Genomic DNA, 13518 nt, shown 5'->3' with positions numbered 1-13518 from the left:
AATTTTGACTTGCTCTCAGCTTCAAAAATAAATGGCCTCAAAGCTGCTGCTGCCAGTTTGCATTAAAATGAGTCTGAGAGCAATCCAGCATTAGAACATTAATATACCTAACACAAAGCATCAACAGTTTTGAGATGCTCTAAAACTCAAAGATCCTCTCAGTAATTGCCTTGACCAGATAGAGAATCTTACTCTCTTGTTGGACCTGTTTTTTTTGGTTGTTTTAGTATTTTTGGGGGGGGGGGGGGGGTTGTGGGGTTTTTTTTTTGGTTTTTTGTTTGGTTTTTTTTGTTTGTTTGTTTTTGCTTTGAACTTTAATCCTTGAATGACAAGTATTCTTCTGGATAGGGGAAGGACGAAGATTGATTGCTGAGAAAAATATAAAATGAGATTTACAGTCTGCAGGACCTAAGCTCTAAACACTAGGAGCCACTGTGACTGACAGCCAGCAGGATGCTGCTGTGGGCACCTAACTCCTGCAGACACAAGAAAGGGAACAAAGAAATTATCAATGTCACTTCATGTGTTTTTCTTCTCGATAGGAAAATATTTCTATATATTATAATTCTGTTGTAGAAAACAAAAATATTTTCATGAGACAAAGTACTCTGTAGCTGTAGTTTGTTACAATCTGTAGACAGCCCAACGTGTCTAATTTTAACAGAAATTGAAATATTAAATTCTGCCTATTTTTTGACCACAGACTTTTAGTGAGTAATGTAGCATGAAAGATTAACACAAAATATGGATTTTTGAATAATTTTTAAAAGACAGATGAATGTTTTGACAAGATTTTATTGTGAAACATTGGATTTAGAAAAGGTACAAAATGTCAACGGTCAGATGTGTGCCAGTACAGGATTTCAATTATCTATACAGGTGGACAGCTGAACAGCTTCACTGCAGAACGTGGATTTGGACAAACTATCTAAAGGGGGCTGCAATATTCACAGGCTTAAAATACATAAATAACTTGAGCCAAAATGGCCATTACTGGTCAATGCTAATCAACATCTGGAAACAGGCTAAAAAGCACAATACAGTACAACAATCTCCTCGCAGATCCACGTTTAAAGAACATCAGTTTATTATGTCAATCATCTACTGCTCCAGAACACGATTCTCAGGACAGGGATTCAGTTGGCTAATTAAGAACTTTAAAAAATTAATGTTAAAAATGAGGTTATGTAAGAAAACCCACAGGTATTTAATTAGAACTAAACACTCTGAAACCCGTAAAAATTCTTCTGACTGGGATTTATGAAGTCAATTACTTCTAATACAGAACTTCTGCTTGTTTCTTTAAAATGTCCTGACTGCAGCTTGAACTGATATCATTAAGTAATCTTAATTCAAACACTTAATTTTGCTATGCATTTCTGTATTTTAAAACTCACTGAGTATGGGTCACCATCAAAATGGAAAAAAATGACCCAATTATTGAATCTGAATTAATAAAAGTCATAAATTTGTATACTAAAAAAATTAATAACAACCCCAAAGATAGCAGCATTCTCTACCCTAGTTTAATATGTTTAAAGAGGAGCTTTCATAAACTTACAAAGTTGATTTTAGGGTACAAAAATACACATATACTATACGAAACAAGATAGCTTAAATTTTTCATATTTTTCAGTAGTCTGTTGCTGCTGGAACTCATTTGAACTATTGAGAAAGTATTCATAGTTCAGTACCTGGGTGAACAGCCAAGGGTCTATAGACTTTTGTTCTTCAATTAAAAATGTGTAGCTGTTTCTACACAATTAAGCTTGCTGAAATACCAACAGCTACCCTGTTACCAGTCAGTATCCAGAGCTGACTTAAACCTTTACCCATGTAAGTCTACTTCCTTTTATGCTGATTCATAACTTACCTTCCTGAACAGATACCTTGGGGTATACTAAATTATTGTTTAATAGAAATTTCTGAATATGACTCACGTCCATTAGGAGCAGAGCTAACCTTAAACTGATGTAATTTAGAATGAAAATCCACCCAAAACATTAAAACCCACCCTACAACACCACATCCATTCCCTTAATTAATTTCAAGACTTCCCTTAATATTTCAGTTTTGGCTACTCTTTTCTCAGTGTGCATCTTCAATGGGGGATGTGAATCTTGTAATTCATTAAGAAGAATCACCATAAGTTACAACCAAGTACATTAAATCAGACAATGGGAAAGAAACGCAATTAAAACTTTGACTGTGTATCACTAGCTAAGGATGTAACATTGGAGTACAATGTCTGCTATGGAATTAAAATCAGTGCTGTGCCAAATGGGAAAAATGTATAAACAAACCACGAAACTCCAGTGTGGCAAAAAAAATTTTGTTTTTTGTTCAGGAAGTGTTTGGCATAAGCAGCACTAATAAAATTCTACACCTCACAGACACAAGCTACAAAGGTTATCTAAAGCCAATACTCACTGTCCATCAATCAGCTAGCCAGCTCTTAATGCTGCCTCGAGCACTGCACTAGCCACTTTGATCTTTGTTTCAGATTCCTCTGTACACACATTTATATTTACATAAAACATTTATTAAACATGATTTTTAAAACATAAAAACCTTATGTACAAAATACCAATATTCCTATAAATAAACAGTTGGAGAAAGGCACTTGCAAGAAAAGTCTACAGTAAATCTTACAAAAAGCACACTGCCTCTGTTACTGTACAATAGATAATCTTTCAGTCAGTCCCTATCACAAGAATGTTAAACACTAATTACTTGTTATAACTAAGAATATAACCATTACAGTCGTATTTACACATACATATATGCCTCTTTTTAGTTCCACTTGAGAGCACCATGATTTCCATTCCAAATTTATATTTTCATACAAAGTAAAAGAACAGTTGCCAGAAACCAGTGTTCAGTGTCACTGCAGATTCATGAACTTTTGGCTTACATCATTGTAGTTTAAAAGACTCAGTTGCTACTTTGTAAAAAGTACAACTAGTTTGTTATTGCATGTTGTCCTTTCAGAAAGAGCACTGCTATGTTCTCTATGCAATTGTTTAATACTATTGCTGGCAAAAGGTTTCCAATATAAAAAAAATAAAAACATTCTTCAAGCCAGTTGAAGTATTTCATCTGAACAGTAACTAAAAAATGCTGCATATTAATTATAAAAACATGTAGGAAACATGCCAACTAATCTGGTGTGCAAAAATATTTTTTCCACTACACAGGATTTTAAGGGCTTCACAGAATTACTCAAATGTATGTTGAGTAGCAAACCCCACAAAGAACCAGTTCCTCAAGGAGATGTGAGGATACTCCCACTTTTATCAAACTTTTTACCCTTTGACAATGCTGCAACCTGTTTGAGCAGTTCTCTGTTTTTGGCCTGCAACACAGATTAAAAAAAGTATGTTACTGAAATAGTAGTGTCATGTGCTTCGCATTTATGAACAAATTCTGAAAATGTACATGCTAGGAACATTCAGAGAAGGTAACGATCACTTTTCAAAGAACTGTATCTGTTTCTTGATATGCATATTCTGTCTTCAACAGAGAGAGTAATCACACTCCCCATATTGCAAAATTTAGTATACCCACTATTGCATTGATTGTCTGCTCAGTCTGTGATTTGTAAGGCAACTACTTCAGGCTTTCCTCCTGATAAAGCATACTTTAACAAGAGACATCTAGCTGCCAACGTGTTAATGCTGAGTGCTTAAATCAGATCCATAGCCCAATGATAACTGATAAATTGTCAGAGAACAGACACAAAAAATAAACTTTGAGAAAGCACGTGAGATAAGGCTTTACCTTTTTAGTTAAAGAGTGAGTTTAACTCATATGGAAGCTGTCTGTTGACTCAGAATTGCTGCACAATGCATCCAAAGTTAAGCACAGCAATGACCATTCATGAATTTGGTACTACTGTATTGGAGTGAACATGCTGAACAGCCTAAATATATGATCCTTAAATATATGATCTGAAGTACTTCCCAAGTATTGATAAGCAATTACGCACCTGCAACTGTTCCACAGTTTCCTTGTGAGCTTTCTCCATGCTGTTCATCTTTGTCCTCAAGTTAGACTCTTGGTACTGGAAATCTGCCTTCAATTCTGTCAACTGAAAAACACAGATCCTATGAAAATTCCCTGAACTGCAACAGGATACATCTTCTAGTCAATACACAAAATCTTTAGCAAAGGCTCAGGAATCCCAGGAAACGCTGTATTTATTTACTATTGCAGTATTGACAGCTCAGCACTTGAGAAGCAGTTTGAAAAATGTGTATACCTATTTTATATGCAGAAAGCAACTGTAGTCATAGAACCATACTATTGGCTCAGAATTTTGTATAAAATAGGCTAAACCTCAACAAAAAAAATTCAAATACAAGACTGGTGATTTATAGTTTGCTGTTCTTTTAGCTGTGAGATGCTTACCACAATCTTCAGTTACATCTCTCAGTAATAAGGTGTGGTAACACCCAAAAAATCTTTCCTACAAAGACAATAAAAAGGATGTTTTTGTGTCCTTTTATGCTACATTTTGTCCTAAGCAGAAGGAAAAATATATATAATGTATACATTCCAGATTTATTAGGAAATGAAGCCTCTTTGCTAGCAAAGATGCCCGCCACAACAAACCAGAGCATACCCTCCTAAAGTGACTACCAAGACTGCAATTGCCAGCCTTAGTATGTGTTAAATCACATGTAGTGAAACAGATACTGTTCAAAAGAGCAGTCAATCAATGGCCAAGTGCAGATATGTTGCTATGATGGTACATAACTCCCTGAACACACACTGCTGCAAAAGGCATGCACTTATGGCTGTTGTAGCCTACAGGGCATCCGGTGCAAACCCACATATCTCACACTAAATATAAAAAACTAGTCCCACTTATTGTGTTGCACCACAGTGAAGTATGCAACTAGGCAAGCAAACTACCTGTGAACATTCAGCAAACTGTGGTCCTGTCCTAACAATGAAGTCTCAGGGCCTCACAGTAATGTTGTGGTTTCTCATTACCGTTTTGTGCAGAAAGACAAACAAGGCTAGTGCTGCACACAATAAGCATTGATAATGACATGGCTGATACCTTGACTCATAACAGAAAGTGATGAATAAGTATTATCTGTAAAGATGGCGTACTGAGCTGTTTTTGTTGCCATGCAATACAATTCAAAGGTTTTACTTTTGGAGCATTGAAAACTGTTCAAATGCTGTCCCTTCACAAATCTTGAGACACAACCTTAACAGCAATCTCCCACAGGTATGGCTCAGGCTTTTCACCCAGTACATGTCTCCTATCTCACAGTGATAAAAACCTGCAGTTTGTTCATTTGTTGTAATTTTTCAGCAATGCAAACACTGCATAATGTGTTCAGCTTTTGTCCCCCCTGCAGCAGCTGAAAAAGTAAGTGACATTCAGAAAGTGAGGACTTCGTGCCTGAAGGAGACTAAGTTCGAAGACCCTGAAGTCAAATAGTTATAGCAGTGGGGATATTAAACTCAACAGATGCTCTCCCTATGGAAACAGCACAAAACAAGTCACTGCAGTGGTTATGCAGAAGTAGGTGACATTTCCTTACCTACCACTTTTGTTAGCTTTGTCCAGTAGATTGAAAATAAAAACTGGTAAGTGAACTTCCTACTAACTCATGGTCTTCTCCTAGCTTTATAAGAGAAAGATCAGGGCCTAATGTCTGTCCTTTGAAGAAAATACCTAAAGAGAATCCATGCGAGACTGTTCAGCTCTTTCACATTAAACACTTAGAGGCTTGGAATAGCAAGTACTTCCAACACTAGGTATATTTTAACAGTAACATAAATGAAAATAGGATCAATATCCTTTACAAAGCACAACTATGTGTAGAAATTAAAATAATGAACTATGGTTTAAAAGTGTAAGCATTTTCCTTTCAGTATGAATGAGTCTTTCTTAACCATCAATGTTTGGTAGGCCACCATGCATTCATAATCAAAATTTTACTTGAAAATATAATAAATTTGCTTGGAATACAATTCCATAACCTACTCAATCCTAAACAGACATTCTAGAGCCACTGTTACAGTGTCCTAAAAGCATCTATTTCTCTGCATGCAGAGAACTAAAGAAAATGCAAATCAAAGTGTGTATTTGTTGTTATTCCTCTTTTCTTGCTAGTCATTAGTTTGTTGGAAGGGTGAATATTCTGTAAGAGTTCTGCTGAAGCCACTTGGGCCTGATGATTTCACTTAAATTGTTGACTGACAGCCACTTAATCCAAGCTTTTCTTCTAGTCTCTGACTACCCACAAAGACTTGACAACTCATAGTATACGTACTTACCAATCCTATAAAAACAAACCACTTTATTTTCATTAATGGAAATTTGGACACCAACTTATTATGGGTAGCATTGCTTTAGTTTAAAACTAAATAAAAACTATGCTAAACTCAGAATGGTTACTGCTCTTTGCCATGACTCAGTTAAGAGCATGTAAAACATGCTCAAACTGTCTGGCTCTTTATCCATGATCTGTGGCATGCAGCCTGAGTAACAGGCTAACTTCTTCATGGCTGAAGTGAGGTAAGATGAGTTACTCTTTGACTTAGGAGACAAAATATATTCATGATACAAGAGTGCAAAAGTTTTCCTTTAGATGTTAAGATCCGATTAGCTGCTATATAAAACAGTTGTATCTGACTGTTGTTTTATCTTATTGTTTTGACATTTTAGGAGATGACAAATCAGAAAACAAAATTATAAAGTTCTCATTAAGCAGGTGTAATTTTTACCTTTTTATCTTTCTCTAAAATAGTCTGATCTCTTTGCTGCAGAAGACGTTTAAGTGACATTACTTCTTCTTTCAGCTGACTTATGAGGACAAAGTTGTCAGTTCCTCCACTGTCTGCAGACTGATTTATAGAGCTACTAAAAGTGAAAACCAATAGTTACTTACAGCATCAAAAAAAAAAAAAGAAAAACACTTTTAAAAAACTTTCAAATTTGATAATTAATAATTCCATAAACATCCTTAAGGACTAATGCAAAAAAAGTATGTACCTGACAGAAATGGATGCAACTGGCAAATTACCTTACTAATGGCACACATTACATACACCTGCAGAAATATAATTCAGTATTAGCTTTGAGGGGGACAAATACCTTTTGACTGAAGCAGCCACTTTTAACTTTTATTCTGACCATTTGGCCAGAGACAGAATAAAGATTCAGTCTCCCACATTAAAGTTCAAAAGAATTCTCTAGATACTGGGTCAGCTTAAAACAGCAGGTTCTACCCTGCATCTAACTGATAGAACAATGTCCTGATGTGAGGGAACACCATGGGGTTGATAACTGTCACCTTGTACATAAGCTTTGTTTAATTTTGCCCCCAACAAAAGCAGGAAAAGAGTGCTACTTTTCTGCTAATAACGAAACTTAATTGACTGACAGCACTCAGATGCCACCCAATAATCCATCTGGGAGGACACAAGTTTCACATCCCTCATTCTTCAGACAAACAAAGAAAGGCAACTGGCCACAAATCAGTGCTCTGTTTGGTTGAAATGGCTCAGCTTTACAAAAATGTAACTTTACCTATCTCCATTTGATGGCTTGGATTCCAGTTTGGGTTTTTTCTTTGGAGTTTCATTCTGAATAGCTGCAGAGGATTTATGGCTGAAATCAAACAAAATGTAAACCTAAAGCCTCATACTATGCAACTCTCTAGTATCACCATTTGGTACATGTAAAAAAACTAACTCATGCTCCTAAGTGGAATGCTAGAGACTAGCCAGAAATGCAAGAAAAAAGGAAATTCTTTAAATGAAAACAGCAAGACAAATTAAAGGAAAATTAATAAATAATATCATATTTACCTCTGTTTCCATAGTCCCTGATCTTGTTCTGGACTCAGATTGCTGATTCTGAAATATGTGAAATGTACTTGGTAACTGATCAAACACGCCGTTACTTGTAAGTTTATGTGAATGGTATCTCTACTTGAGAAAAGTCCCTCCCTCCTTCTTTTTTCCTAATATGGTGAACATTTATGAATTTTCAGTTGGACACTGGAGTTTCTGACCATGCTTTAGCATGTCAGGATGCTATAAAATTACTTCTTGGCTAAATATCTACACTATTACAAGTCACAAGGCATAGGCCTCAAGACGGATGGCCAAACGTTTTTGCTGATACCTCCCAGTTTTTGTGAACTTTGTCTTGCTAATCTTGTACTCAGCCAGCTGGTCTTAAGCAGCTCTCCTGGGATTCCCATACTGCTGTATGAACACTGCCTGAAATGGTGCTCATTTGGTGCCATAAGAGTAAGTAAGTTATGGATCCCTGAAAATAACTGCTTCTTAGGTGTAACCAATTGCTTTCAATCGTTTCAAAAGGAGCTAATAATGAACACTAAAATAGCAATGGTAGAATGAATAAGATTGCACTGAGTGAAATAGCTCATCTGTATTTCTACCTCATTGTTCCTATTGTCTGATTTTAACAATAACTGAAATGGACAGGGAAAGGAGTCATATTAATTGGACCAGAAGCAATGGACCTGTGGCAGTCTACAGAAAAAAAGGTGGGAAACCAGGAGCACTGTCATCTGTATCGATATGAGTACTGCTTTAACTCTTGAGTGTATCAGAAGCTCTGCCCAGTAGTAAAGAGTTTATTTTTTCTATTTAATCCCTACTGTACCTGTGCCAAATGCATTAAATTAGATTTAACTTTCTGTAATTCAATTTTCAGCAGAGATTTCAAAGAACAGGAACAGTACAATAGCTCAATGCATAAACGAGAAAATTTTTTCCTTCAAATTCCTAAAATGCCAAATATTTTCTCTTTTTTAAAGTGAAAGTATGGGCCTTTCTCTTTTACTAATTACCAATATAATTTCATCTTATTTGGCTTCTATCTTTAAGTCACACTTGGATAGGCAAGTTTCAGACAAGATGAAAAACTATAATCACTAGAAATGTGAAGTTTAGAAGGAAAGTGTCTGTGTGTCTGGGTTCAGGGTCATTACCATTGCAGACATAATATTTACTATCAAACACAAAACATAAGTAGTTCTGAAGTTATGCTGCCACAAATCTATAAATGAAAATAAGAATCATGACTACTATTATAGCAGCACAAAATCCCAAATGAATTCGGGAGTTTATGACTAAATAAGTTTGATATGTAGATTAAGGTTGGTATGCTGCTTATGCCATGGCCAGAGATGATGTGTTGAGAAAAGCTGCAGAAATTGGGATAAAACTATGTGAAATGTTACTAGAGAGACAGTATCTGAACTGACAGTCTTATGTCCCTATGTCTGTATCACAGCCACTCCCAAACTGCCTTCTCCAGCAAGACTTGGTTATAAAAGCTAGCAAAGAGGTACAAACTGGCCCTAGACTGAAGGCAATCCCACACTGTTGTTTCTGCTTCTCCTCTTAATTTTGACTACTTGTACACAAATAAGGGTGAAGCAAGTCAGGATGAGGATTCTCACTGCTTTGGCAAATGCAGGTACCACTCAGCAGTTGCTGCATAGAAACCAAATACAAGTTTGCCCTCAAGTAACTCATTTCTGAAGCCATTCCATGAGCCTTTTTCCTAGACCTGTTACCAATTCTAACATCAAGTAGGTTGACAATCACCAAGAATTCCTTTTTTTTAATGAACCACCTTCAGTCAAACTCCAAGAATCCAAGGATTTTGAAAGACCATGAAGAACAATGTTCTGCTACTGCTTTTGACACCGTGTTTTAAATAGCTTTTTCTTACTATCTCAGTACAAACAGAACACAGAAGATGAAGATCTACCAACACCTATTTTAATTTTTGAAATACTTACTTATGATGACTGCTGCTGTGACGATGATGATGGTGGTGATGGTGGTGGTGTTTTGAATGATGCTGGTCTTTCTCAGTAAGAGATGAGGATGAGGAGTTAGAATGTGAAGATCCTAGGCTCTTTCTCTGTTCTTTTGTCTTCTGTAGCACTCTCTTGTAGGACAGCGTGCAGAGCCAACACAACAACTTTCCATCAACCTTTTGAGAAATAATTCAGGTTTTATTTCCAAGTACATTGCACTAGAGAGATGTACTCAATATTTGCAAGGAGATTTTGTTTCACTTCATCCATTATCTTTGGAAAAACAAACATCTTTGGTATGAAACATCGCTATTGTATCTCCAATATATGCAAGTTTCTTTTAGTAAAGTGAATCTTATTCCACTTGTCATTTAAAGTTATGCTACAAAGAGTCCTAGCAATTTTCGGACCTGCTCTACATTGCAGAAATAACAATAACTTTAAAAAAGGACGAAGCTTTTTACAATGTGTTACTTATACCAAGTAAATTCTTCTGTAAAAACAGCATTATTCTTGGGTTCAGTCAAGAGGCTTTTGAGGTCATTTTCTCAGCACCTTCTGGAATGAGAAAGTGGCACTCAACAAAGCTATTTAACAAAACAGAACACAAAGGGCTGCTCAGAGCAATCTACCTCTCTGGTGCTCTACTTAAAAGCAAGGCAGGCAGATAAGAGGTAAAGTGACAGATTCAAGTTATGAACACACATGAGATCCAATGGATATGAAAATAAAAGTAAAATAAATATCAAAACACGAGAAACCGTTGAGCTGCTTAACTGCTGTTCCCCAGCTACGATTGTCTGCTAAAACTTATGCCTATTTTTAGAAAGAGTGATTTAATTAAAAGTTAGCTCAGTAGCTAAAATAACAATTGCAAGTTACAAAATTTAATTCAAATATTGTAAAGCACAGATCAGCAACTTTAATCCAGTATTAGAGAACTTAAGATACATTCCTGTTAATCTTTCTCTTCTGGAAGAGGAACACTGTTGTCAGACAAAGCCATGAGAAACGTGGAACAAAGCCTACCTTCCTTCTTCCCTCCTCTTTTCGATCAAAAGCACATTGCTGTTTGCACTGCTCACAGGTCTGGGGTGGGCCATACTTCTTCTCTGAGTTGGTGCAACGCTGGCATTTTGTGCCAATAAATGCTGCAATAATGTTACAATACTGACAAGGCTTGGGCTGAAAAAAAAAAGTTGAACTGAAGTCAATACGTTTGTATTTGCAGTAATGAACACAGGTATTTCAATTTGCACAATGATGCTTCAAAACCAGTAGGGCTTTAAATAACCTACCTTAAAGAACATTTTTCCTACCATTTTTATCTTCAGTGCCAAACCTTTCCTCTAAAATGATGCTTCTTCAAGGGTTAAAACCAGCCTGGACTTTCCATGAAAACCCAAACACAATAAAAGAAACACACACATCTATCCTGATCTCTACACGTACTGCTTTTTATTTTTTTAAATATGTTGACAATTTCTCTCAGTTTTACTGCACTACTAAAGAAATTACTTACAGAACTTTGAAAAAAGAGTAACCAAGTGATTTTTTTAGATTGGAAGTTTCTGATGGCATCTCTCTCCTTTGCACAGCTCAGGGATTCAATAATCCTACAGTTCCAAGATTAGTATCCTAATCCCTGTAATTCTGCAGGAAACTTAAAACAAAAAAGCCCCACCACCAAACAAAAGCCAAGTTCAGGTCTGTTTGGTCTGAACTGTCAGGTTATCAACTTTTATATCATACACTCAACTAGACTTATGGAGTGCTGAAAAAGAAAACTGATGTCAGTTTTCATAGGTAAAAGCAGCTGAATATCTTCAGTGCAGTTCTGTTTTTTGATGAACTACTGATAAAATCATTGATGGCTCTGTCCTGCCATTCATTTTGCTACATTTTAAGCTTTTGAAAGCATTTCTTTGTTCAGTTTACATACACATTCACAAAGTGCCTGACTACATACCAACAGCTATTATGTTTCTCAAATAACAACAGCTATTATGTTTCTCAAGTAAGTTGAATTTCAACTAATATAGTTTATGTCAAGTATAGGAAAGTTAGGGCTTCTTTGTTTCACAACAAGATTATCTTGATACCTTCTAAAACTCCCATCTGCAGGGCAGCTCAGATACAATGTGTGCATTCACATAATAGAAAAATTCATTTTTCCAACAGAACTGAAGCTAAAATTTAATATGAGAAAATGCAAAGTAACATGGATACAGATAATACTCAAAATCTTTTCTACTTATTAGCTCAACGTGCATTTTGATGCATTAGCCCAACATGCAATGATTAACATGCATTTTTTAAGACTTACATAATATGAAGTATGTGGTATTACTAGATTTTCATATTTACCACTCATTAGGAACAACGAGAGCTAGTGGTCTTCCTGCCATGAAGCATGTGCTTATGAGAATATGCAGGGAATAACTTACCATGTGTGGCATGAAATAACATTGCTTTGTTACAAATAGCTATATTGAAATTATTCTTAACTGTTAAGCTATATATAACCCAAAGTGATTTCAATTTGTGAAAAGAAATGGTAACCCACAGACGAAATCAAGAGATGTCAGGCTTTTCCATCACCTTTCTGGATGGCAATCTATAGCATGGGCTTGTTTTTGGGATTTTTTTTTCTCTCAAAAGAAAATAAGAGGATTGATTAGTTGCAAGAGAACTTTGTTCTCGGTTTGAAGCACAAACAAGCTCAACTTCAGCATAAAGAACCGAGTAACTACTCACCGTTCCAAACTGCTTCACGTTTTGGGCACATTTCTTGCATATTGTGTTGGTTTTGCTAAAGAGATGAGATAAAATGGCACAACATTGAATTAGGTGATGAACACACACTTCAATATTCCTTCCCATGCAATTACTTGCAAACAGAATCAGAGAAGAGTAGGGTTGGAAGGGGCCTCCGGTCCCATTCCTCTGCCAAGGCAGAGTCACCTAGAGCAGGTGACACAGGAACGTGTACAGGCGAATCCTGAGTGTCTCCAGAGAGGGAGACCCCATCACCCCTCTGGGAAGCCTGTTCCAGTGCTATATCACCCTCAGTGTAAATAAGTTCTTCCTCATGTGGAGGTGAAACTTTCCCTGGTTTAGTTTATGGCCACGGCTTCTCGTCCCGTCACTGGGCACCACCGAAAAGAGCCTGGCACCATCCCCTTGGCACCGGCCTCGGAGATATTTATATGCATTGGTGAGATCCCCTCTCAGCCCGCTCTTCCCGGAGCAGGCAGGCCCGGCTCCCGCAGCCGCGCTGGCCCCGAGCAGGCGCTCTCCGTACCTCTCCTGCTGGAACTCGGAGCGGCAGTAGGTGCACTTCACGATGGGGTGGGCGATGCGGCACTCCTGCGGGGGAAGCGCCGCGTTACTGCCCGGCCGGGCCCCGGCCCGCGCTCCGCCCCCGCCCGCCGCCCCGCCAACAGCCCCGGCCGGGGCCGCCCCACCGCCGCCGCCGCCGCCGCCGCACCTTGCACAGCTGCTGGCCCTGCGAGAGCTCCTCGAACGGGTACCGCTGGTTGCACTTGGTGCAGGCATAAAGCGCCGGGGCGGCCGCCGCGCCCGCCGCCGCCATCCGGCGGGGCGGACACGGGCGGGCCGAGGGAGGGGAATGGGGAGGTGCCGCCGGGGCGAGGGACGGAGCGGCCGCCGGGGCCGCGAGGAGGAG

At 37.8% G+C, this 13518-nt stretch overlaps 1 protein-coding gene across 4 annotated transcripts; it reads right to left on the bottom strand.

Annotated features, from left to right (window-relative positions):
* Positions 1-775: 775 nt before the first annotated feature.
* On the bottom strand, positions 776-13486 carry FAM76B (family with sequence similarity 76 member B). 4 transcript variants are annotated; one of them, XM_036393948.2, is made up of 10 exons: positions 13321-13485; positions 13135-13199; positions 12588-12642; positions 10860-11015; positions 9810-10006; positions 7837-7884; positions 7556-7636; positions 6751-6886; positions 3989-4090; positions 776-3355 (listed from the first exon to the last, which is right to left on the bottom strand). In XM_036393948.2, the coding sequence occupies exons 1-10, from the start codon at positions 13423-13425 to the stop codon at positions 3266-3268; spliced, it is 1035 nt and encodes a 344-aa protein (XP_036249841.1). In that variant the 5' UTR covers positions 13426-13485; the 3' UTR covers positions 776-3265. The 4 variants fall into 4 exon arrangements, with proteins under 4 accessions (XP_036249841.1, XP_036249851.1, XP_036249867.1 ...); XM_036393958.2 differs by having other exon boundaries at positions 6751-6883; XM_036393974.2 differs by lacking the exon at positions 7556-7636 and having other exon boundaries at positions 13321-13486.
* Between the last annotated feature and the right edge of the window lie 32 nt (positions 13487-13518).

This window comes from Molothrus ater, chromosome 2 (genome assembly GCF_012460135.2).
Source record: "Molothrus ater isolate BHLD 08-10-18 breed brown headed cowbird chromosome 2, BPBGC_Mater_1.1, whole genome shotgun sequence".
NCBI lineage: Eukaryota > Metazoa > Chordata > Aves > Passeriformes > Icteridae > Molothrus > Molothrus ater.
The sequence above is the reverse complement of the archived record's forward strand: the minus strand, read 5'-3'. Positions and strand labels throughout refer to the sequence as shown.

Excerpts from the sequence above, each read along its gene's own strand:
- FAM76B (XM_036393948.2), bottom strand. The coding sequence starts at position 13,425 with ATGGCGGCGGCGGGCGCGGCGGCCGCCCCGGCGCTTTATGCCTGCACC. Across the intron at positions 6,887-7,555 it reads AAGCCATCAAATGGAGATAG|TAGCTCTATAAATCAGTCTG; the intron begins GTAAAGTTACAT and ends TTTCACTTTTAG. Across the intron at positions 4,091-6,750 it reads TTTTAGAGAAAGATAAAAAG|TTGACAGAATTGAAGGCAGA; the intron begins GTAAAAATTACA and ends TGTGTTTTTCAG.